We start from the raw sequence: 26,775 nt of genomic DNA, 5'->3' as shown, positions 1-26,775 counted from the left end.
TGACACTATCCACCTCACACACTCATTCCTTAATAAATCTGAGTGAGTCATAGATTGAGGTCAAAGCAATGGGACATTCATTTGTAAAAGGCTGTACAGGGGCCATCGCTGTCTCCAACCTAGGGGAATTCCAAGAGATACTGTAAACTTCTGCAACTTAAGGGTGGAGACCCCTTGACTAAGCACACAGAAAGAGCATCATGACCGACAGTCCCTTGGACCAATCAGGACACAAGGAGACATGACTGCCCTCAAGGGAGACATAGAACAAGACCCTCTTTTAAGGGAGCCTAAGGTTTCCCCTTTCCCAGCACTCAATGACCACAGTGGCAGTTTCTTAAATGGGGTTCCAGATCACTTGGCCTCACCCTACCAGATGAAGACAAGAAGGCTCTTGCCCATACTTACTGAGGGCTGAAACTCCAGGCATTCTTCCTCAAAGTCAGGGTCTACCTGATGAAAAAGAATCATTAGGAAATTAAAACATCCATTGCTTTCTCAAGGACTCGGCCCCACTTGCAGAAGACTTCAAGGCCTGCGAACATCTTTGAACAGCTAAAAACTTGTCCCTTCCCTCTGTTCACGAAACCAGCATGCCACAGCAACAACATGTCACACGAGTACAATACACACGAAACAATCTACCAGTCACCAATAGACGGCTCTCAAGTGTAGACAGAGGAACACAATGAATTCACTAGCAAAGCAACAGGTAAAAGCCTGAGATAAATAAAAGATCAGTATCCAGTCATTGATAACTCTGCTTATTTTTAGTTATAAATAAAAAATGTGTGGCCTCCAGCAAGAGCTACATTCGCCTCAGAACATAACAGGTAATACAACCACAATTGATTTTTGGCAAACCATGTAATCAACATTTCTCACAGCTGGTTAGCTGGGTCCATAATTCCCTATGGCTCCATTTTAAATTTCAACTTAGTCTTGATCATTGGTTCTTAAATATTTCAAAATCATCAGTTCATACAAGTGTCAGGCATCCCAGGGGGTTCTGCACATTTAGATTCAGCCTTCCTCAGGGTCAGCTGCAGAAGCAGTACTGACATGCACACATCACCTTGAAAATCTCTGAGCAGTCTCACCAGTGGTACCAGACAACAGGAGGTGTCTTTTGATGTACGACTAGAATCTGATATGAATATGCATCGTACATCTTCCAGGATTTCAGAGTAAAACTCAACATCTGTCACACAGTAGGATGGCTCCTTAATTTAATACAAAAATTAACAGGTAAATTCCTCTATCCTTCAGCACTGAGTCTTGCTTTTCCTCAAAAGCTTTACAGACATTTAAGGTAAAGTTAATTTCTTTGATTTTTGACATTCCTATAAGTAAAAGATAAGACACTGTCTATTCCACTAATACTCTGGGAACCAGATGCTCTATAAAGTTGTGTAATTGTTTATGTGTCTTAACGCTTCTGGTTTTATATACCATGTTTCACTGCAGCCGAGTCTCGGTCATTCATGTTAAGTGCAGGGTTGGTAGCTAAGATGTGGGGAGAGCAGTATGCAAGAGCAAAACAGAAAGATAATCCTAAAACCCAGATTAGCATTCTTTTCTCTTCTTTTTTTTAAGATCTATTCTTTTACCAACTTTCAAATATACAATACAGTAACTATAGTCATCATGCTGTACATTACATCCCCATGACAGCATTATTTTCTAACTTACTTTCTCCCCACATCTTGATCAAAATCCCTGTGGAGTACTAAAGTGTGTTAGTCATTTTTACCTTTTCTTCTCTAGAAGCAGGGAAATGAGGCAGAAGGAAACAGAAAAGCAGAAGGAAAAGCAAGGTGACTAAGAATTACCCCAAGCCTCTAACTACTCAATGGCTACAGGTAAGTGAAGAAAGAGGAGTGCATCAGCCTTGCAAGAGAAAAATACGGGGCTGCTACTTACCTCTGCTGCTAAGTAGTGCCCTGTAGCAAGATGCTTGAAACGGAAGAGGCTGTTCCAATATCCTGCTCCACCCCGACACGGGTCATGTTGGACTACCTGCAAGAGGAGGAATGATCAACAGGAGTGGAAGAAATGTCAACCATACTAGGACAACACTGAATCTGAGACATTGCACAGAAGTTCATAGTTCAGGACTGATATTGACTAGCTGAAAAAAATTATTATCTTCCAACAAACCCATTGCAAGTGTCATATGTAATGTCAGAACTCAAACATATGGAAGTGTTAATATTTCTCCAAAGAAGAAATAGTCTTCCAGTTAACATGAAAGTATAGTAGAAAGTTCAATGGTTTTCAGATTAGTTGCCTTAATCATAATGAAGTAGAAGTTAAGATTCCGAAATTCCTCCACAAAAGGCACAACAAATACAAAGGAATTTCATGGAAAACTGTAAAAGCATTCTATACATGCACTCATGTGCCGAAATACATACACAGGACTGTGCTCTGAAACTCACAGAACCTGGGCCAACTTACCATAAAAATAAATGTAACTTCAGCTTTTGGTCACAATAGAATAATTGGCACTGGTAGATGGTGCCATGAACAACTAGACACTGCACAAAATATATGAACTTGCCATAGACAACTAGAAAACTGGATAAAATATATGAAACAACTGTGTTCAGATACTGGACAACAGGCGGTGCACCAATGTGATCTCTGAGTAAAGAGAAACAAACAAGGCAATCTCTGTGATTGTTCCACCTTTCTGCCTGAGGGTCCTCTCTGGATAGTAGCATTGGGAAGGATAATCCAAGCAGGGGACACTGATCTCACTGAGATCAGTGAGATCAGTGAGAGTTGAGGAAATAGATCAGAATTTAGGGAGATGAGGTAGCTGGAATTTGTGAGGGAAGAATACAGAGCAACCCAGAGAAAAAGCTCCAGAAATCTATACAGGGAGCCTCCTTAAGTCTTCGGCTGAATACCAAGCTGCATATGTGTAAGGCAAGACCCCACAAGGCCAAATAAAGAAAGACAAGGGAGCTGTAAGCTCAATGTTCCCAGAGCTCACTCAGGGCTAGGAGGTGTTCTGATTCTGACAAGCCAGAGAAGAGATTCCATTGAACACCTGAGGCATTCAGTAGAGACATCAAAAGGGTCACACCTTAGTAGTAGGGCTAATCCAGCCCCGAAAAAAGGCTACAATACACTTGACCTCACAAAGCTTTAAAACAAGCCTCCAAAGGATCAAACTGATCCACAAGTAACTTGACTGTCTGAAAAAACAGGGCTCAATACTCTTAAAGGAAAGCAACAGAATTCAGACACTCAGCAAAGTAGCATCACAATGTTTAGCATATAATCATAAAGCACTGGACAGGCAAGAATAAGGAAAATGTGACCCATAAACTCAGTGACCTGTCAGACAATATCAAATGATCCAGCATTTCTGTGTGGGTTGGTGGGGGCAAGAAAAATATTTGAGAAATAATGACCCCAAAATTTCCCCTTTTTGATACATACCCACCAATTTAAGAAACTCAATGAACTCAAAGCAGGATAAACACACACCACCAAGACACATCATAACACCACCAAGACACATCATAATTAGATTAATGTGAACCAGAAATAAAAAAAAAAAAATCTTACAAGCCAGGAAAAAAAAAGACACTATGTACAGGGAACAGAGATAGGAAACCACTGAATTCACATCAGAAACAACAAACAAAAGATAACAACTGATGAACATTTTTAAAGTACAGAAAGAAAAAACTGTCTACCTAGAATTCTATATCCAACAAAAATATCCTTCATGAATGAAGGCCATGTGGAGAAACTGGAACCCTAATACACCACAGGGAGGAATATAAACTAGTGCAATCTGTCAGTCCCTTGAAAGGTTAAACATCAAGTTACCATATGACCCACTATTCCACTCCCGAGAGAATTGAAAACATATGTCCCTCACAAAAATTTGTCCATGAATGCTCAGAGCAGCATTATTCAGAAGAGCCAAAAAGTGGAAACAATCCAAATGCCATCGAATGATAAATAAAATGTGGTATATCCACACAATGGAATATTATACGGCAATAAAAAGAAATAAAGTACTGATAGATGTGGCAATATGGATGAACTTTGAAAATATGCTAGGTGAAAGAAGTGAGATACAAAGGACCACATACTGTAAGACACCATTTATAGGAAATGTCCAGCACAGGAAAATCTACAGAAATAAAAAGAAGATTTAGTGGTTGCCAGGGCAGGGGGGAGGCTTTGGAGAGAAATGAGATGTGATTGCCATGAATTCAGGACATCTTTTGGAGAGGTGAAAATGTTGTAAAATTGACTGTGGTAATGGTTGCACAGCTCTACAGACCTACTAAAAGCCACTGAATTGTATACTTTAAATGTGTGAATTGTATCTCAATAAAGCTATTATTTTAAAAAAAGGAAAACAGAGCTTTTTCAAACGAAAGTGAAATATTTTCTCGTTTTCAAATGAGAGCTGAGAGAATTGGTCACTGGCAGACCTGTACTACAAGAAATGATAAAGTAAGTTCTTTAGGCTGAAGAAAAATGATAGCAGATGAAAACCGGGACCTACACAAAGGAATGAAGAGCTGGAAATAATAATTATGTGGGTAAAAGACTCCCGTTCTCTCATTTTTACATATTTTTAAAATATAAGTGATTGTTTAAACAAAGCAAAATAAATAAAAATGCACTGTGAAGTTTATAACATACATAGAAGTAAAGTGCATGATAATAACACCACCAAGGACAGGAGGGGGAAATAGAAGTATACTACTGTAAGGTTCTTACATCATGTGTTAAGACATGGCATTACGTAAAAGTGATTGGCAATAAGCTAACAATGGATAATGCAAATCCTAGTCACTACTATAGATATAAAATACATGGTGTTGTCTTCCTTCCTTTATTTTGAAGGGGCAACTAAGTTTCAAAAACCTTCAAGAAAAAAATAAAAAAGGAAGACAACGTTTTCCTAGAATATTCAGGAAAAAAATTGGCAGGAAACAATCTTTTAGGGAGCAAGAATCAGACAGTTGTTTCTTGTCAGAAGAAAAAAACAACAGAAGATGCTCTGAAGTGGACTTTAAGTACTTAAAGTTTTAGAAGTCCATACCTCAAAAACTCCCCACAAAAAGTTGTCATCTTTAATTCATTCGAATCAATTTGTGAGGGAAGAAGGCATGGGACCTGCTATTAAGGTACAAAAGTCAGTCTCAGTGACTTCTGTAGGGTTCTGGCATTTATAATACTTTTTTGGTTTATGATAGCATGTTAAAGCAAGGTGCAAAATTGTTTGTAAAATGACATCAACTATGCAAAAATTCTGCACATAAACTAAGTAGCTCAATGGAAGTGGACACATTAGTGAAATGACAGTTTACTTTTTCCCTTGTTTTTCTATTTTCAATTTTTCTGTAGTTTGCATCATTTATTACTTCAACGAGAAAAAATATTTTTTTTTTGGCACCAGTATCCAAATTATGCAGGAAAAGTGGTTCTGAAAGAATGTTTTGAATGTTTAAAACTGTATGATTGGTACAATGGGGGCATCAATGATCAATGACAAAGTTCTAGCTCTCAAGGAGTTTATAATCTAGTAGGATTGATAGTGTCCCTACATAGACACTAAGTAAAAAGCAAATGCCATGGGTGTGGAGAGGAGAAGGAAAAGAGGCAGAGGGTAGAAATTAAAAACTTTATGTAGAATCCTTGAATAATGAAAACTGTAGAAATTTTTCTACACAATAGCCAAGATAAACCTGATTATTACAATATCCATGTTAAAAGAGAGGTAAGACAATTTTTTAAATGGGCAAAATATTGGAACAGACACTTCACCAGAGAAGACACACTGATGGCAAACAAGCACATAAAAAATGCTCAACATCATTAGCCATAAGGGAGATGCAGATCAAAACCATAAGGAAATTTCACTACATATCTATTAAAATGGCTAACATTAAAAAGACTGACCATCCCAAGTGTTAGTGAAGATGTGGAAGAATTGGAACTCGCATACTCTGCTGGTGGGAATGCAACACAGTACAATCACTTTGGAAAATAGTCTGGTAGTTTCTTTTTTTTTTTTTTTTTAAAGATTTTATTTATTTATTTTTTCCCCCTAAAGCCCCAGTAGATAGTTGTGTGTCATAGCTGCACATCCTTCTAGTTGCTGCATGTGGGACGCGGCCTCAGCATGGCCGGAGAAGCAGCGCGTCGGTGCGCGCCCAGGATCCGAACCCGGGCCGCCAGCAGCGGAGCGCGCTCACCCAACCACCAAGCCACGGGGCCGGCCCTGGTAGTTTCTTTTAGAGTTTAACATACACCCACCATATGATACAGCTATTCCATTCCTAGGTGTTCAGCCGAGGCAGGAAAGCTTATGCCCATACAGAGACTTGTACATATCTAAATGTCCATAGAAGCTTTATTTGTAATATCCCAAAATTGGGAACAACTCAAATGCCCATCACAGGTGAACAGATAAACAAACTGTGGTACAGCCATACGGTGGAACACTACTCAGCAATGGAAAGGAATAAGTATGTGACACATGCAACAACGTGAATGAATCTCAAAATACTTATGCTGAACGAAAAAAAAAAGACCAAAAAATGACTGTATACTGTATGATTCCATTTATATAAAGCACAAAAACAGGCACTACCAATCCATCAAATTTAAATCATCGAAGTCAAATTAGTGGTTACCTCTCCAGGAGGAAAATTAGGATACTGCCTGGAAAGAGGTTCAAGGGAGCCTTTTGGGCATTGCTAGTGTTCTACTCCTTGATCTGGTGCTGGTTACATCTGTACGTGGACGTAAAAATTCACCCGAGTTGTACATTTTTAACCTGGGCACTTTATGTCTGCTATATCCCAATGAAATCATACAATTGAAGCTCGGGAGGAAGAAGAGAGGCAAGCAGAGATAGAGAAATGTAGCTACCCCAAGAGTTGTAGTCACACAGAGAAGAGGACTTCGGGTGAGGAGCAGAGTCCCATTTTAGTTCAGGCTCTCATTATGCATTATGCATATCCTCTATCATCAAGCATTCAAGTCATTTTCTTCTTGGTCCCACAATTCTAGTCTCTGCCTCTTCTCAATAAATGACATGCTGTGGGCAGAATCATCTACCTTCATTAAGTAGCACATTAATTATGCTACTTCCTTGCTCAAAACAACTTTCCAAGTTTCTCCCCTGCCTATGAATTAAATCCTAACTCCTTACAACCTGGATTTATGGCCCTTCGGGCTCTGGCCTCCAACAACAGTTTCTGTTTCATTTCCCATGCCTCTCCTCTGCTCTCCACCCAACTGGAATACCGAGTTTTATCCCAAAGCTGCCTCACATTTCCAATTCCACACCACTGCCTTACATGAAGTGACCTACTCCATTCATCTCTTCCTTCTGAAATACAGATCATCCTGTAAGTACCAGCTCAGATGCTACCTCCTTCAGGAATCTTCCTTAATCCCTTGCTCAACCTGAAGTTCCACCCCCCTCACCTTAATCTCCAGAGCATGGGGAATGTGCCTCTCATCACCTTTACCATCCAGTTATCTGTGTATGTATCTTTTCATCCTATCAGCAATGTGCGAGCCACCTAGGTTCATGTTGGGTAGGCACTTGACTACATGATTACATGTTGTTGTGACAGATAAATGAGCAAGGGAAAGAAAAAAATAGAAGGAAGAGATGATTCGATAGCCCAGAGAAAGAAATTTCCAGTTTCAATTGTGAGTTTGTTTCCAAAATACATGCTATCTTCCTCCACAAGAACATCCAGCATCCTTCTGACACAGCGTGTACTTGTTTCTCTAAGTCATCCCGTGCAATGAGGTGGGTTTAAGTTATCTGGATGTCACTTATTCCTATAAATCCACAAGTCTTTTCTCCCTGCCTCCCCTGCCCCATCCCTTACCTCCACCTCCCACAGAGCTTTTGAACTAGTGGCAGATGTGGCCGACTGCCGGCCGGTAGTTCTCAGGAAGACATGCTGCTTCTTCCTGTGCTCATCACAGGTGAGAAACTTCTCCTGCTCAGCATGGAACAGCCTCACTACGTCACCCTAAAAGTCAACACACAGAGGAATTAAGGAAAATAAACTTAAAAAGAGAACTAAACCTCTGCTCCAAGAAGAGTCAAGTGCTGCCCAGCCCATAAAGTATCAAACTTACTCCCTTTAATATGTCATCTTTGTTATCGCTCCATTTCATGAAAAGGACTATTTTCCAGCTTGTATTGCAGTTGACGGAATTGACCTGGAAAACAAATTAGAGTTATTTTTTCACATACCCCTCACAAAAACTGTGTCTTCCAGCCCCAAAATTCATCATTACTGCCCAAGGAGCAAGGCTGTGCTTCAGCCCCAAAACCCTGAAGATTGACACCATTAAGATCATAGGATCTGCAAATGCAATTGGCCTGCTAGAAGTGTTTGATAATAAATGGTTCATTTGATCCAATATCTGTGTATGCTCCAACTATGGCTAAAAGAACCAAACTTCCTGCCCTTCTGGAATGATATCTTCCTTCTTCTCCAAGTCTCTTCTTCTGTTCCCAGAGTAAAGGCCCAATGAAAACAAGTACTGATAAAATGAGATGAGCTACAAAGGCAGAAAAAGGGTGCAATGTATACATTCTAAAATATTAATGATAATCACTAACAGCAGCAGCCATTGTTTGTGTACTAAATATATGCCAGGCACTGGGCTAAGTACTAACATCCACTATTTCATTTAATCCTCAGCAACACCCTTAAAAACAGGTATGATCATCAGCCCCACTTCAGAGAGAGGAAAACTGATGTACAGGGAGATTGAATAACTAACCTTCAGTGGCACAGCTAGGGAATGGCAGACTTGGGATTTGAACCCACATCTATCTGACTCCGGAGCCTATGTCCTCAACCATTAGACAAATATTTATGTCACAATCATGTTTCTTTCTTTGTGTCCTATATTGCCCACTTAGAGGCTAAGTAGATGTATTGCCAAAAGCAAGATCACTCTTGCAGGACTGTGACAGCCTGCTAAGTACCCTTCTTAGGAATGAGCAAAAGGCACTCTCTTTAGAGAGACAAATTAGAAAAAGGGGCCCTCTGGCCAGAAAAATTCAGTGAAAGGGGCCCTTCTCTGGCTTAACAAATTAGAAAACAATCTCCCAGTGATATAAGGCTTAGCAAAGTGAGCCCTGGGCCATCAGCCCCTACCCACCATCACTGCACAGACTTGCACAAACTCACGTGGCAGCCTTGACTCCGGGCAGCGGTTCCTCACCTGCAGAACAGACATACTGCCCCAAAGCACTACTGAAGTCACTTTCAGCATGCACGTGCTCTGGCCCCAGGAAGGCCTGCTCCTGCAGCATATCCCCACCCACAAACCATAACCTGGTTTCCCTTACCTCATTGCAGCCTGGGTTATCCACCAGCTGATGGCTACTGGCATGTAGGGGCTGGCCAGCATTGACAGGATTCAAAACAACCTTGTCACCTATGACCACCTGGAAAAGAAAGGAGCAATAGAGCTTTTCACAAAACAGGTCAGGACTGCAGACTGACCACTGGGTAGTTCTGGGAGGAGCCATAGGAACCTGTACATAGGAGCCTGTACCCAGCCCCTGGCAAGCAGAAGGATGAGGCACACCTGCACATCTTTAAAAGCCTGACCCTGAGCAGGAGCGGGGATGTTTACAAGGCTATGGGTGAATTCCGGTCCATGATTATCATTGATTATACGAAGATGTTTTCAAAGTCAGTCCAGAACAGGAAGAAAAAAATCTTATCTCTGTTAAGTTCAGTTAGGGCACTTGTATAAATAAGTTCTAACTAAATTTTAGGAGTAGAAGAAGAATATTGTCTGAAAAAAATCTTTATCTTTTTAAAAAGAATAAAAGAATAATTTTATATGTCTAAAGCAATGACTTTCATGCTTTTTTAACTACAAGCCACATTAATATGTTTTCTATTATGACTCAGTCATACATGCTTATGTGCATATGCACGTATATGTATGTGTATATATGTATATGTGAGTATATAAATAGATATCTATATTTATCTAAAACAAAAGTTAAGCCCCAAAACAATACTTATCCTCATTATGTTTCAGACAGCCTAATACTTTCCATTTAATTCCACTTTCTAAAATGATAGTTACCAGCCATTAAATTGATCTCATGGCCCACGAATGGATCAACACCTGTCATTTGAAAAACACTATTCTACAAGGATAACTATTCAAGTTCATCTTACCTTCTCAACTAAGGCACAGCTAAACAAATAAGTTTAAAGGATAGGAAAGCTAAGGACTTCTTGGAAATGAAATTTAAAACAAAGCACCTTTGTCTTTTTTCATGGGGGATGGAAGGAAGGAGAATGAAAATCATGGTTTCCTAAGATGTAAAACCCATCTGTTTTCAGTTTGATACATTTGGGGAACATATACATTAAATTTTCTCTAACCCCAAATGAATATAAGTTAAATGCCTCAAAAAATCCAACACTTTTGGTGAAACCTAAGCTTTACTGGACTTGTTCTTCTAGTCTCTGTTGAGGATCAATATTTACTGTACACCAACTGGGAGGGAATGGTCTGGATCTGGACGCTTCAGATGTATTGTATATACTATAATACAGACACTAACATATAAACTCATATATATTTAAATTGCCCAAAGCTGGTAAACTTAAATGGCAATACTGAAAAATGGAAAAATTCAGTTTTAGGTTAAGGCTAGTTGAGCATTCTGACGACATTTCACTCTGTTTAAAGGCATATATTTCTTTTGGGTGAAAAACAACTATTTCAGAATCTTAACAAGGTCAGAAATACAGCTGATAGCATTTAAACATATCCATTCTTCAGTATATGCCCACGTAATCGCTTACTAATGTAGCTGACAAGTTCAGAACTGTTCTAAGTCACACTGAAAGGGATTTCTGTGGCTTTATATCTTAATGACCCCTCAGGAGAGGAGCCAGCTTAGGCCCAACTGCAGTCGCTGAAATGGGATGAGGAGCCTGCAGGCTTATCGACAAAGGAACAAGGAAGGATAATCCTAAAATCCACTCTCTTCTCTGCTATATCTACTTCTTTTCCATCCTCCTTCTTTACTAACTTCATTTCCAAAATAGAGCAGAATTTCTATTCCACTAATGATCTAGAAACGACAGGGATACTCCCCAGGACAATAACATACAATAGCTGTTTTCGTGGTAAAGTTACTGAGGACACGGGCTGTTCATACAATTTTTTCAGAAGCCCAGTAGGAAAAACACAGTTACTGAATTTAGGTCACACTTCTCTCCAAATTTCCCTGTTTCCCAAACACTGGTTTCCATAGTGATTCCCTTCTTCTCTTCATACAGGATAAGCCGCTGGTTCCAACTTTAAAGTTCTCCTAGTTGACTTTAATACACAGTTATGGTTGGAAGCATGGCACAGAACACACCCCCAGGCTGGGAATTTGCACTTACACTGTCTCCAATGGATCGCAGCTTGTAGAATGGCTGAATATAAAACCAGGACCCTTCATTTCCAGCCTCGTCCAACGTCACTCTCATGGCATTCTTCTCCAGCAGAGCTGGAAGCCTCTTATTCACAGTTAGGTATTTATTACTTTTCAAATGCAGGAGCTAAAAACCCACCAAGAGAATAAGGTGAGCGTCAGCAAGCCTCTGAATCTCTACGATTTCTCTCTCACTCACATAAAATATGTATCAAACATTCCTCCCACCACAGAGCTGCCTGTGAAGTTAAGAGAATCACAAAAGTGCCTAAGGCAGGGAATAATTAGAAAACGAAGAAGAGCAAAGACAGCAGAAGTAGAGGGAAAAAGAAATATTTTTTTCCCAGCATAGCCTTGAACAAGATGGATGTTGCTCAGGTCAAGTGCACCATCAGCTAGGCACAGCACTCTGCCGCCTGTTAGCAGGAAGGGACCTAATTCGTGTGAAGGAGCTGAGGAACTGCAGTCTGAATACATCCTCACACAAAGGTGGAGCTAAGCAAGCGCACTTCTGAGCACAAGAAACAGTTCAATTTAACAGGTGACCCCATCAAGGGGCTGTCATTTCATTTGGAAGAACATGGCTGCTATGGATTTCTACGTTGAATTTCCAAGCACTTTATTCTTAATTCTTGGGTAATGGGTACATGAAGGAGATGCAAAGACCAAAGATCTAGACGGGAAACAACTTGTCTCATAGTAGGTCTAGACCAGGAAGCACTGACCAAGGCTTCCTGACTCAACAAGGCTATAATAGAAGATGGAAGAGAATATGAAAGACAGCCCAATCCCTGGAGAAATGGTAAGACCAGCATGGGACTCTATTGCCAACTGCCAATAACCCTCTTTTCAGATGCTAACAGATACAGTTTCTAGAAGAGTCCTAGGAAGTCTATGAATAAATCTTCTATCAGAGTTGTTGGGGGTAGAGCTACGAGTAACTTGTCTGATTTGTGAGACCCTGACATTCCTGGGCCATGATAAATAAGGAGAAGACAATGCCGTCCCGAGCCCTCATTGTTACCCTGGAGAGTGGCCCCTAACCTTCCACGCACCCGTCTAGGTGCTAGACTCAGTTGGTTTATAAACCTACATTACCTAGAGGTGAATCCCAAGATCCAGGCTTGGGAGAAGTAATAATAAGTAATATTAGCTAATATATATTCAGAGCTTACTCTGTAATAGGCACCTGTCAATCAACCTAGGAAGCAGATACCATTTTTATTCTCATTTTGCTACTGAGCAAACTGAGGCATGGCAAGATTTCTTGCCCAAAATCTCACAGTCAGTAAGTTGCACAATCTGAATTGGAATGCCCTTAGGAGTTTATGTTCTTACCCCGTCTCCCTCTTTCATCTTCAGTTCAAGCCATCCTCCCATCTAACCAAATCAGGGAGTCTTGCACTCTGAGATTCAAGGCACTGGCCTGGCCCGGTAATAAATCTGATCCTGAACTTCGAGCCCACTTGGCCCCTTGCGTCCATTCTCAATCGGATAGACCCGAAAGGGAGGAAGAGTGAGACTGGCAGGACCTAATCTTGGAACAGATTTTGGAAGCTTCTTTCACTATTTCGAAGAATCTAACAGTAATAACTCATTTAAACATAAAAGGTTGCTTTTACCAATTTGGCATTCTAGTTTTCCATGTTCCTGATTAGCACTGCTGTATCTTTAGTAGGAATAAAAATGGGAAGGAATTCCTTTGTAATCGGTAAAGTTTACATGGTAAGCAAAATCCTTCAAAAAGGGAAATAATAAAGCAAGATAATCAAATGGGTCAGGTCCTCACAAGTTGGTAACTACTACCCTCTGTGCCTGGGTCAAAATGATCCAGTAACCGGACAAATCAAGAGAGGCCACATTTGGCACTGGACTTCCTCACACACTATTTTCTGCAAGGATAGACCCAGATGGATTTTCTCAGCAAAACCTGCAGTAGCTGTTTCCTAGGTTGTGTTTTATTCCCATGCCAAATTTAAAGGCATAAGAGATAAACAAATAAGCCTCACAACCTGGGAGATAAGACATGAGACCTATCACCAAATATTCCACCTGAAGATACAGAATTGTTCTTATTACCTCTGGCGCCCAGCTCTTGAACTAATAAATAAAAGTTACAGGGAAGCCAATATTCACCAAACAGGAAGAACTTTCAAGGAATGCAAGTTAAAACTGCAACAGGCAGGCTTCTTTCAGGTAGGAAGCTCAAAATATTTGGACATATCTTAAATTATCAGCTACAAGGGAGAGAAGTGGATTCTCGCACTCAGAGAGCACCAACTAAAAAGCCCAATAGTCCAGCGCATATAACAAGAAACACTAGATCTTTTGTAATAAACTGGTTGTCTCCATGGAGTCCTACTAGAAAGGTGTCCAAACTCAGTTTCATGTGTTTATGTTTTCAGTTTTGTTCTTTGTGACGCTACGGCTCCAAAAGAGAAGAGCAGTTTTGACCTACCTGGATCACGTTGCCATACTGGATTATGGTCCCCAGCAATTTCCTGTTTTCTGTTTCATTCTGCTTCTTTTCCAAGTCTGCAGCATGCTGCACATGAAGAAGAAAGTTGGTCACAAAGAGGAAACAATGGGTTATGTTTCTCTGCAGCGATGCAAAACCAATGTTGCCAGTTCATACAAGAACCACAGAAATAAGCAAATACCTAAGTACGCCCTGAGGGTAAGCGAAATGAGCAACGAGTCAGGAATCCAACCCACTACACCTTTGCTTTGTTGGCCTTTTTGGCTTTTTAAAAATACATTTTTTTCTTTAAGGAATTCATAGACGTCTGCTTAGGGTAAGACTAAGTCAAAAGCTTATATAGTTTTAAACAAAATAGGGTAGGGGTGGGAGGGAATTTGCATAGCCCCTTTATGAATTATAAAAGTCATCTTTTAAGGTTTTGGAGTAAAATAAAACTGAATTTAAATGCTGGTTTTGGGTGGTTTCTGGTTTTGTGACCTGGAATACATATTTAACCTCTGTGAGCCTCAGTTTCCACTTTTGTAAAATGAGGATAAAAACAGTACCTACACCTCATAGGAATCACATAACATAGTGCCAGGTGATTGTAGCATTCATGGAGTGTTAGTTATTATTGTTGGATATTAATTATACTTTAATTTTCATAGTAGTTCCTTGAGGGGAAGATCATTATCCTTATCTTAAAGAAGAAGAAAAACAGATTCAGAGAGATTAAACAGCTTGGTAGACATCGCATAGCTAGTTGGATGATGGATACAAAAAGGGTTTGTTATATTATTTTCTCTATGTACATTTTTGCTTAATAATGTCTTTTTTTAAAAAATCACATCTATTAAGTAGCAAGTAATCAACATCTATTGAGTAGATTTGTACAGTTACAAATCAGGCTGAGAGACGTTACCAGTCCAAATTTGGCATGGTAGGGAACATGGTATAACTGAATAGAAGGTTCCAGAATAATGTGCCAAGGCTACCAACCTGAACAGTCATTTTTCATTCGTTCACCTGTACAACTCTGAAAATACTGTTACCATATGACAACAATGCCAAAAGGAACTAGTTTCATCCTAGGTAATGAGGAAACTCTTGTTCCAACCCTTGTCTCCCAAACCTACACTGAGTGAAACAGAAGTAAAACAGGAAGAAATTTAGGACCTAATCTGATGGATGATAAAACCCTGACGGACCAGTTGTTTACTTCAGAACTGTTCCCAATGTTCTCTTCCTCAAATTCCTCCTTTCCCTGAGATGACAAACTATCAGATGCCACAAGTTAATGGGCCTCTTTCCCAGGTAACATGCCTGCATTTCCACAGGATGCTTCTGGACTTGGTCTTGGTTCCACCACATACTGGCTTTATCATCCTGGCCAGGTGACAATCTCACCAAGCCTCACTCAGTATTCTCATCCACAAAATGGGAACAATGCAAGCCTTCTAGGGCTATTTGTAAAGATTACAGAAAATATATGCTAAACACATAATAGGCATTCAATAAATTTAACCACTATTATTATACACAAGTTGCTAAAACTAAGAAGTGTTCTAATGATGAGAATTTCAAAAGGTGAACTAAATTGGCTGGGTGAAGAATCTTTCAGTTTCCTTCAAATTCAGCATCCGCTCCATCTCTACCTGGAGTATAGGTATTTTTAGGAAGGTACATCATCTGAGAAAAATAAGCTGTGGGAACTAATCCCAACCCAAAGAGAAACCATATTACACGAAGTGAAGGATCTGCCTACGTTAGTGTAGATCACTGCCAGTTTACCGTATTTCACCTTTTAAAACAATGGTCTATTCAGAGGCTTCCCGAACTCTCTTTTGGAATTAGTTACCAGTCTGCTATTTCCAGTTACGAAAGGATAAAATCCACTGGATTCAAGACACATCCAGAAATAATACCAGTGCAGACAAACATGGCAATCCTTGGCATCCAAACTGCCCTCAGCACACTTCTCCTTAGCTCTCGCCCCCCTCCATAACACTCGCCCCTCATTTCCTCCCACCTCTGTTCTCCCTATCTTCATGCCTGAGCTTCAGCTCCTCCAGAGATCTCTACAGTACCCACAGGTCCTGCAGGTAGTTTTCCAAACAAAACACTGGACTGAATCCACTTGGAAGGAAGGTTTATACTTTGTAGAGAGCCATTTGTTCTTTCTGCTAAGCAGTTCTCAGCCAACAGACAGGAAATTCAAGAAAGAAAAACTGTTGAGGAGGGAAAAATCAATAGATTCAGTAAAATAAAACATAACATTTTCCAACTAACAAATATAGCTTTTCTCTGCTCAAAACATCATACTGAAAGGATTCACCTTTAGAGAATTACAAAGGAATGGTTCTTGGACTTAAATGATATATAAGAGCTCCTGTTTAAGAGGGAAAACTCATGGACATTCTTCTTACTCTCAAGATTGCCAGTAGCCTCAATTTAAGAAACATTAGTCTAAAATATTAAGTTCCTACCTACTCTTAGACCAAGTATAAAACCAGTGGTTACAGGCTTACCTAACAAGAAATGTCAAATTAGTCATCAAGAAGGCACATATTCCATATTTAAGACAAACACCAGCAGTCCTAAAGATTAAGGGGCATTTGTCTAAATACATACAAAAGGCAAAATTAGAAAACAAAATTGGAGAATAAATGTCTAAGAACTTCTCTTAAAATATCAAATATCACATCTGAAACCGTTAGAACGTTTAATGATGACCAAGTCTACACATAACTACTAAATGAACATTCAGTGCATTAAGCTTACGGACCATTCTAAGAATTCACATTTCCTATAAGCTCTCTTTGTTTAAGGAGAAAACTCTCCAATTCATTTCACCTTTAACTAAATGTATAAATGCCAAATGTGTTCATTTGAGTTCACACATCAGTCCTTAGGTAACTCCCTCCACAAAACCAAATTCTGATTTTTTTCCCAATTTTGTTGAGATATAATTGACATACAGCACTGTCAAATTCAGCTTCTAGGCAAAACCATCCATCATGATTTTGAGGTTTAACAAGTGAAGCAAAAGATAGGTAAAAAAGAAATAAGGTTCAAACTACACCAGGGTCCATTGATCAAGACTGCTTCCACCCTTGAAAAGAATGAGATGTGGTCTGTTAAATCCCTCAGGTATATTCTAAGGATGAGCCCACACTGTAAGGCAATGAACTGGTACAACCTTTCTGAAAGATAATCCGGCAATGTCTACCAAAAAGTTTTTTTCAAAGGGCTTAACTTTGACTTAGCAATTCCATTTCTAGGAGTTTCTCCTAAGAAGATAATGTGTCACCTGCACAAGGTCATACCTTTTTTTTTCAGAATGGCAAAAAATGTCAGGATCCTGAATACCATCCACCCCCACAGGGATTGGCTATAGAAAATTACAGTAATGCCATACAATGGAGTAACCAAGCAGCCATTAAAAATGAAGATTAGAGATTCCTATTTATTCATGCCATAGAGAGTGGAGGCGGGTTAAGGAAAGAGAAGTAAGAGAGCATGCTCCTATTGATACTTTAAAACACAGAGATATAGGAATAGAATAGAGGGTGGGAGAGTGGGGCACACACCAAATATGAACCAAGGGTATCTTTGAGGAATAAGATTTAGGGATCTTTTTTCTTCCTTTTCTCACTCATGTATATTTTGGAATTCTTTTCCTACAATACTCATGTGTGTCCTTTCTTCAAAAGCATCTTCACCATGTCTCTGTAGCAAGAAGCTCGGATTTTTAAAAAGTCATTATAACATGTTCCTTTTCAATATTTAAAAATCTTGATAATATAAATACCTATTGCTCTTTTCCTTTACACAATGGGTCGAGGACTGTTTCGAATTTCTAAGGAAGAAAAATCACTCTCTATGCTATGGGCTCTACCACCATTATTCACCACAAACATTTCCACGTTCCCCAAGCAACAGCAAGGTCAACCCCATCTTAGTCACCTGTTACTTTATTTCAGAAATAGAGAAACCATTATTAAATTACTATAGAAACGTCACTGGAACAGTGGGGAAAGCCTATTTATTTAAGGTCAACAAGCTCTGAATTACGTAACATGATATTGAATTAAGGCTTCTGAAAACAAGCAATCCAGGACCCAGGCTTCAGAAGACAATAAGGACTTGTCACTCCTCGAGTTCTTTCCAGCTCGTGAAAGCTACGGCTTAATGTAATTGACCGTTTCTCAGAACCAAAACAATGTAGGTGCTGTTTCAAGGTAACAGGTAAAAATGCTGTCAGGAAATGGTAGTGAAGGCCTGGAGAACAAATTATGTGATTTATGGGTGGGGGAAGCTGATTTTGCCAAGAGACTTTTGGGAAATCATGACCAGGAGAGTTAGAATCCAGTGATTCCTGCTGAAGGAATGAACAGACACAGTAACCAGCCACTAGATGTCATTCTCCTTCAGAGTGCTGTTGATATGTTGCATATCCTAGTCAAAAGGAAGTCAAGTGGTCTAGACAACTAATTCCTTAAATGGCGTTAATTTAAAATAATCTGACCTTTGATTGGGGTGCTGCACAGTAGTTGACAAAAATAAAAATGAAAACCCACTGGAGACTAGTCATCAGCCCCCAAAGGCACACAGCTGCCCAAAATATAACATTTTAATGACTACACTAAAACATGTAGATGACTTACAGACACTAGAGGAAAAAAGGTCCAACTAAGCAGGAAATTAGGAACCACACAAAGTCAACACCCATGACCTGAAAGTGAAATCAGTAACCTTAAATCAGGGGAAAGGACTGGTTTCCTTTTAAATATTTTTTAAGGCACAAACAACATGAAAGAGAATTCGTTGTGTTGTTTTTTTTTTTAATAAGGAATTCAAAGTTCTTGATCACCTTTAGGATTGCATTTTCTCAGCTGTGCAGTTTTTTTTCACAGTTCATTTGTGGGAAGGTGCATCGCAAGAAATTGCTGATAAAACATAAAACATAAAACACATGCATCACAGGTTGCAAACTGGTGGCTAAAGAACACCATTCAGCCTGAGCCATTTTGCGTTAGTGTTGAGTATATGTTTTAAGCCTTCATTAATTAGTTGCCAACATTTTTTAAAAATTGCAATATTACACAGAAAGGCATGGATTTTTAGCTTCTCTTGAAAAACCAGAAGACATGGCAGCAGCTCTCAGCCCACCTTCCCACGCAGCAACAGCAGGCAAGTGGGGCTGCCCCCTCTGGACCTGCAAACATGCACACTCCACTTAGCAACCTGGCCCACCAAGTCCCCTTTATTCTGGCTGGCTTCCTGCTTGGCCAGGAGGAATTTCAACCTGCTGTCAAAAGCATAGGAAAAGAAAGAGCTTGAGCTGTACCAATAAGATCTCATTGAACAGAATGATTTTCATACCAGAAAAGGAAAGGCAGGACTACTAAAGACATTCGCTCCTTCCATCAATAACCCCACAGGCATATGCACTAAATAGCTCTCCTGGGGGACAGGCAGGATGGAGTAACCTTCCCCACCCATTCAACTCGATTCTCATGCTCCCAGCACAGACTTCAGGGGGATTCTGGATCGTCACAAAATGACTGGGGAAGCAGTGGGGGTTGCTATTGATAGTCAGTGGATGGGAGCCAGAAATTCAGGATGCCCTGAAATGCACGGTACAGTCCCGCACAAGGATGAAGCATTGTTTGTCCTGTACTGTTTTATGTCTGCTTGGACATTCACATGGGTTAAAAAGCTGTCTGCAATTATCTGAGCCTAGCCCCTAACTCCACTTTACACATCAACACAAAGCACAGATTTGCATGGTTTTATTAACACTATTATTAATACATTTTCCAAAAATGCAAGCACTATTTAATAACAGCAAAAGTATATTTGCATTCTTCCTAACACTACCAAGAGCTGCTGACCATTTTGGAAAATCACATACGGAAAACATGCTACACTAGTCACAGTCTTCGGCTGCCTCATTCAGGGGGTTTATACAAATAGGTGCAAGCAGTTACTTCCTTATGTCCTCTAGAGTGGTTGTGCCAGAGTACTAACTTACTAAAGTATACAACTATACAATTTATTACTTTCCTTTTATTTCTCCTTTATAACTCATTTTTTAAAATTTGGTATCTAGAGAGGTTATATTATTTATGAATTTTATTTCCTATGTGTACAGGGAGCAATGGGTCTACCCCTAAATGTCTGCCCTAAAACCACTGAAATAAGGATGCAATGCCTGAAGTCTTCAAAGCAATCTCTTTGTTCCCATTGTTTCTTCTTCTCCTACCCCTGACTCTCACAGATGACTCAGACTGAGGCTTATCTGTTACTTCCTCTTCCTCCAGGAAGCCCTCCCTGACCACCATATCACCCACCCACCCTTATTCACAAAGCTGGATTTGGGTGTCCCTTCTACGTGCTCTCGCAACCTTGGTGGTTCACCCTGGACTAGTACTTGCCATGCTGTCTTGTCACTACCTCCTCATTCTTTATTTGCTATTAGGCTCCCAGAGGTGTAAGACATTGTCACAGTTTTATGACCATCACCTAGCAGAGTGCTCAATCATTCATTCAACAAATATTTCTTGAGCACCTGCTACGTGCCAGACACTATTACAGGCACTGGGATACAGTAGTGAATAAGACAGACATTCCTCCTCATCCTGTGGAGCTGTCATTCTAATGAGTGACAGATGATAATTAAGGAAACTACTAAATATAATTGCAGACTATGAGCAGTGCTGAGAAAGATATAAACAGGGTGCTGTGATGGAGGAAAGCAAGCAGGACATTGCTTAGACAAGGAGGTAGGGAAGACCTCGCTGAGATGACAAACTGAGATACGAAGGAGGCAAAGGTCTTAGCTTAGGAAGAGCCAGGTGAAGAATGTTCTAAACAGAACAAAATGAAAGTGCCAAGGTAGTAAGACTGTTAAGAGTCTGTGGTGCTCAAAAAAACAAAATGAAGTGAAATAAAGCTAGTGTGGCTGGAGCGTTGTGAGTGTAGTTCAGAAGCCTCAGAAGGGAAAGCAGGGTCCAGCAGACACAAAGTCTGGATTTCATTTTACGTGCAGTGAGAGTGACAGTTTACGTGTCCTCACACTAGATGATAAGCTCACTGAGGTTAGGAATCTGGTCTTTTCATCATACCTGGAGCACCTAACCCCCATCTAACACAGTATGTACTGAATGAAGGAGTTCCTTCACATGAGCCCTACCTTACCAAATGCAGCTGGTTGTGACTTTGCCATACATTAGCAAAAACAGAGCAAGCGTGATGGATGACCTTGTGAGCTCCTTGGTGCTCAGAGATATTCTGTCTTCAACTATTATCACTAAGTCCCAAGGAAGATCTTTTTTTTTTTCATTCAGTTAGTAAATATTTGACTGCCTATGATATGTCTTATGTATGAGGCATACAGCAACAAGCGAACCTGACACAAATTTCTGCCCTTGTGTAGTTTATATGATAGTGGGGGGATGCAGCGGATGAGCAAAATAAATTAGAAAGATCATGATAAGTGACACTGAAAAAAATAAAGCAGAACAGGGGGATGGGAAATGGGTTGCAATTTCAATAATACTACATTGGAAATATCTCCTCATGTCCTTCTTCTAAACATCTCAAAGAAGTTCCATACAGATTAGCTTCATGGTAGAATTATGTCATCTAGACACCAGACACTAGAAGAATTACGTCATCATTTTACAGATAGAGAAATAGGGTCAGAGAGGCTCCAAAACTTGCTTATAGTCACACAGCACATCACCAGTGGAATAAGCACACCTCTTACGTGCCAAGTAATAGTTAAGATAAATACAACCATGATAGCCAAAATTTATTAAACTTATTATGTGCCAGGCACTGTTCATGTGCCTTTTATGCTTCATCTCATGTAATCCTCACAACAACCTCCTGAGGTGGATATTATCATCATTCCCATTTTACAGATGAGGTAACAGAGGCACAAAATTGCCAAGTGACCCACCCAAGATCACCAGTTAGTGAGTGGTGGAGCCTGATTCAAATCTAGGCAGTTTGCCTTCACAGCTTGTTCATAACCAGTTCATAACTGCTCATAACCGTACTCTAGCTGAAGCCATCCAGGAAGGGGAATGGCTGAGAAAAAAGTCACTCTCAAGATATCTCAAGATGACTACCGCCCATCTCACCTCAGGGTCAGCTCCCTTTTATCCCTTTATTGTAGAACATATGAAAGCCAGTACCCAGAGCTGGAGGGTTGCAGAACTAATGCCCCCAACCCATTACACTCGGGCACAACTCCAGTGGCCACTCACGAAACCCTCATCATGGACAGCCGCATCTCAGTACGTACATGCAGTTTGTTGAGCAGCACGGCATCTGTTGTGCTGTTGGCCCCTGGCTTAGCAGCTTTCCAGAACTGCTTCTGGGCAGAGTAGCGATTCATAGGACATAGCTTAAAGAGGCAATCTAGAAGTGAAACAAACAAATGAAAATTGTTACTGAGGAAGTATATACACTCAACCTATGAAAAAGCCTTTCCCTTTTTATTCATATAAGGAATTATAAATTATATGTAAGCATAAATGACTTACATATAATTTACAAGCCCCTTTTACAAACCTCTCCTTTGATCTTTAATTCTCACCACCACCATGCAAGGTTATAGATGAGGAAACTGGAGGCTTTCAGAAAGGAAGTCAATTGTCACATAGCCAGCTAGTGGCACAGCTGGGACTCAGAGTCCACATCCAGGGCTCTTAATGCTGCCCCATAGTCATCGCCTTTCCTTTATGATGGACAAATACCCTCGCTATATGCAACAACACATACAAGCATATTCATACATAAATCCAACTCTCTTCAATCCAACTACATTTAAAAAAATACTACAGAAGCTTATTTGGAGGGACCTCCTAGGGCACTGGTCTCGAGTGTCATGTACAGGGTGATTTGCCAGGGAGCAGAAAGAAACTATCTGAACTTGGATTAGACAGTCCACACCCTGTCCCTCACTCCCAGTGCATCGTGATGTGCTTCCATTTAGGTATGCCTGGGTTCATATAACTTTATATATAGTCCTACGTAGTAGAACCAACCCTCGCAAAACAGACTAGCAGCTTCAAAAAGTTTCTGCAAAAAAATCAAAACTTCAGGGGCCAGCCCCGTGGCTTAGCAGTTAAGTGCACACGCTCTGCTACCGGCAGCCTGGGTTTGGACCCCGGGCATGCGCCGACGCACCGCTCGCCCGGCCATGCTGGGGGGAATCCCACATACAGCAACTAGAAGGATGTGCAACTATGACATACAACTATGGGGAGAAAAGGGGGGAAAAAAGGAAAAGGATTGGCAATAGATGTTAGCTCAGGGCTGGTCTTCCTCAGCAAAAAGAGGAGTATTGGCATGGATGTTAGCTCAGGGCTGATCTTCCTCACAAAAAAAAAAAAAAAATCAAAGATAGTAGTAATGCAAACCCAGCAAACAAGAAAAAGGCGGGGGCCGGCCCCTTGGCTTAGTGGTTAAGTGAGCGCGCTCCACTGCTGGCGACCCGGGTTCGGATCCCGGGCTCGCACCGACGCGCCGCTTCTCTGGCCATGCTGAGGCCGCGTCCCACATACAGCAACTAGAAGGATGTGCAGCTATGACACACAACTATCTACTGGGGCTTTGGGGGGGGGGAATAAATAAATAAAATCTTAAAAAAATAAAATAAAAAAATAAGAAAAAGGCAGAATCTATCCTTCTTTTATTCCTCTTGTCAGCCACTGTAGTGTAAAAATGATCTAATCAGATCTGAAAAAAGTTACCCAGATATTAAAAATCATAAAGAAAACCATTTAAAATATTGTCTTTAATGATGAACTTTATCCCAAAGCACCTATGTGCCTTAAGGTATTAATGATAATATGATAATCATGATTAACAGAACACTACATTATTGTTTAATCAATCCTTTACATCAACTTCTATTTTCTTGTTTGTTTTTATAGTATATACAATATACTAGTACAGTAACACACGCATGTAACTTTTAAATACATATACATAGTTTAGAGGGGTATATTCAACAAATTTTTTTGATCCCAGCTAGAAGAAAGGGTGATCTGAATTAGAGGAAAGTCCTGTTGTCTATGTACTTGATGGCAAATGAAATTTTCCTGCTTTCAGATAGTTATTTGGCTAAGACAATAACTAGGTATTTACCTGCTTGAGGTTCATCAAAAAAAATTAGAAATAAATGCTCTAGGAAACTAACTTTTAAAATTGACACTCACTCCCTAAAAAGTTTACATTTTGACATACTGGGTTTTCAAATAGTAAGTACTTACAGAATAAAATTAATAAATTTGGAATGAATATCCAGACTGGAAAAATTACACCCTGAAAGTAGGTCAAAATAAGCTTTTAAGCAAATTTAATCTACTAACGGTACATTTATTTTTATCTGTTTATTTAAACAGATTCCCTTAAAGCACCTTGAACAGGTAAATACCTAGTTATTGTCTTAGCCAAATAACTATCTGAAAGCAGGAAAAATTCATTTGCCATCAAGTACATAGACAGCAGGACTTTCCTCTAATTCAGATCACCCTTTCTTCTAGTTGGGATCAATGAATTTTTACCAAGTACCGCACACACAAATATTCGACATCGTTCAGAAAAAAAATAAAAGATCATTTAATTGTAAAAATAAAAGGTACTTTCTCATTTCTATAATCTCCTTCACTAAATATTTCTACCTAGTTACAAGCAGTTATAAGGTAAATACAGGACCGTGGCTATCCATCTTTATCAAGAATACAATCCATCTACTGAAAGAAATTATTAGTGCATATGAAAGACACTATCTAGGTCTTTAGAGAACACAGGACATAGCAGGACACCAGTTTAAAGACAGGGCTGCTCTCCCCGCCTCTCATGAAAGCCACAAGTCGCTGTCATTTACTATACCAGTGGCAACTTAATGACATCATTGAGAGACCAGCTTGATATATGTGAACTCTCCATTCACCCCTGAAACATCTGGCTAGCGTTAAATGTCCTATCTTTGACAAAAGACAGAGTGTGGCATCTGGGCTGGACCAGAGTGACTTCCTTGATAATCACGTCAATTAATACAGAAAAGACACTCAAAACATTTAAGTTACCATATTAATATTGGACACGGGACTTACTTTATGGATCAAATGAGGTTAACAATTTCAAATTTCATCAATAATAATAAGATATTGAGAGTAAAATGGTCTATTTTTTTTCCTCCAACACAATTCATATGATGATAGCTAAATGATACGCATTCCTCCCAAAAAAATTTGACTTAAGTTGATTTTGGGAACAATCACGCTGGATCCATAATGCCAAGGAATTAACATGCAATGGAAAGTACCATTTTACAACCATTCATGGTACAGCCAAGTCAAGCACCCTACTTAACAAACAAATGGGCTACAACATGGGCTCAAACTTCAGATCACTTTACATTCACCTAAGGAGAGAGCATGAATTTAAGCACCGTCAGTCCAACCAAAGCTTTGCTATAACTTCCACACCAAGAGCATGGCACTGGATTAGGCATATTTACAACCAACCGTCTATGTAAATATAAGAGATGCTAATATACTAGTAACAGAACCAAATTAGCTTTGCTGATTTTTTCCTGTCTTCCTAGTTGCTTAGCAACCGACTCAAAGTGAAAATTAAATTAAGCAATTCAAATGTGATGTTAAGTAACCTCCCCAAATTTTGCAGTTCAGCAGCTCCATATAGCCCTTTGCTATCTGGATGGCACAGCAGGGCAAAATTAAAGTTCGGCTGGATCCTAATATTGTGCTAAGTATAGAAATATACAAATACAGGAAATCCAGTAGAAGAACATACACAATACCTATTTGGGGGAAGGGAGCGTGTATGTGTATGTATTCATGTGCATGTGTATACACATACACATACACATACATACACACACACACACACACACACACTGCAGTTTGATCTCAACCCAAAGAAATGTCACAAAGAATATCTTATGTGATAAGTGTTATTTTAAGCCTCTGAAGAATAAGCTAAACTAAGCTTTCAAAAAATTACTTTGGAATATTCCTAAGCTTTAGCAGATGCCACACTGGGCTAGCAAAGTAGAAGTCAGCTCAATAGAGAGGTTGGGTTAAGTGTTAAAGGGCTGTGTGGGCTGGAAACCAGACAGAACAGGCCACAGGTGATCTTCCATGGTTTAAACGGCATTCCACAACTTGGCTGGAGGGAGAACGCTCAGGTGCTTGGGAGATGCGTTAACTCTGACACCAGGACTTGTGGTATACAGTTAAGAGAAGACGGGAGCAAGAAGAACCACAGGCGTGGTTGGAGCCCTCTGCAGTGGGGTCCCAGGGGAGTGGGAGAGCAAAGAAGCCAACCTTGGAAGGAGCCACACATCAGGGACTCAGAGAATAAAGGCTGCCAGAAGAACAGCTGCAACCCCACCATCTCTACACTGTCCTCCACATCCCTAGAATTTTAAACTCGAGAATATAAGGTCGCTGGTGGCAGAAACTTGTGTCTGTTCTGTTCGCTCTGATAACCCAGGGCCCAGAGGCAGAGTAGCACCACAGTGACAGCTGTTGAATTAAAGATTTAATCATACCGTAATCCCTAGGGCTCCAGAAGCAATGGCAGGTGTGTGTCTGAAGTCACTGCCAGCTCTAAGCCCCCAGGAGTCTATTCATGGATTCAACCACTATTTATTCAAGTGCCTGCTGTGTGCTGGGCATAGTGCTGGGTGCTGAAACTATAAAAGTGAACCAGATGCACAGGTTTCTTAACACAATCCTAGTGACAGTGAAAAATTAGTCAAATACACAAGTTAAATCGC

The 26,775-nt window shown here is 40.0% G+C and overlaps 1 protein-coding gene across 1 annotated transcript in view; it reads right to left on the bottom strand.

Annotated features, from left to right (window-relative positions):
• ITPR1 (inositol 1,4,5-trisphosphate receptor type 1) overlaps nucleotides 1-26,775 on the bottom strand; it is a 321,115-nt gene that overhangs the window by 183,900 nt on the left and 110,440 nt on the right. The window contains exons 5-12 of the mRNA XM_087431374.1: nucleotides 22,264-22,379; nucleotides 13,944-14,030; nucleotides 11,454-11,612; nucleotides 9,380-9,478; nucleotides 8,152-8,235; nucleotides 7,896-8,042; nucleotides 1,924-2,019; nucleotides 409-453 (exon numbers count right to left, since the gene is read on the bottom strand). Of these exons, the coding sequence (XP_087287500.1) occupies nucleotides 409-453; nucleotides 1,924-2,019; nucleotides 7,896-8,042; nucleotides 8,152-8,235; nucleotides 9,380-9,478; nucleotides 11,454-11,612; nucleotides 13,944-14,030; nucleotides 22,264-22,379 (833 nt within the window). The remainder of the gene's footprint in view (nucleotides 1-408; nucleotides 454-1,923; nucleotides 2,020-7,895; nucleotides 8,043-8,151; nucleotides 8,236-9,379; nucleotides 9,479-11,453; nucleotides 11,613-13,943; nucleotides 14,031-22,263; nucleotides 22,380-26,775) is intronic.

This window comes from Ceratotherium simum, chromosome 5 (assembly GCF_057802395.1).
Source record: "Ceratotherium simum simum isolate JZ-2026a chromosome 5, ASM5780239v1, whole genome shotgun sequence".
Taxonomy (NCBI): domain Eukaryota; kingdom Metazoa; phylum Chordata; class Mammalia; order Perissodactyla; family Rhinocerotidae; genus Ceratotherium; species Ceratotherium simum.
Note: the sequence above shows the minus strand (reverse complement) of the source record. Positions and strands in the feature narration are given on the sequence as shown.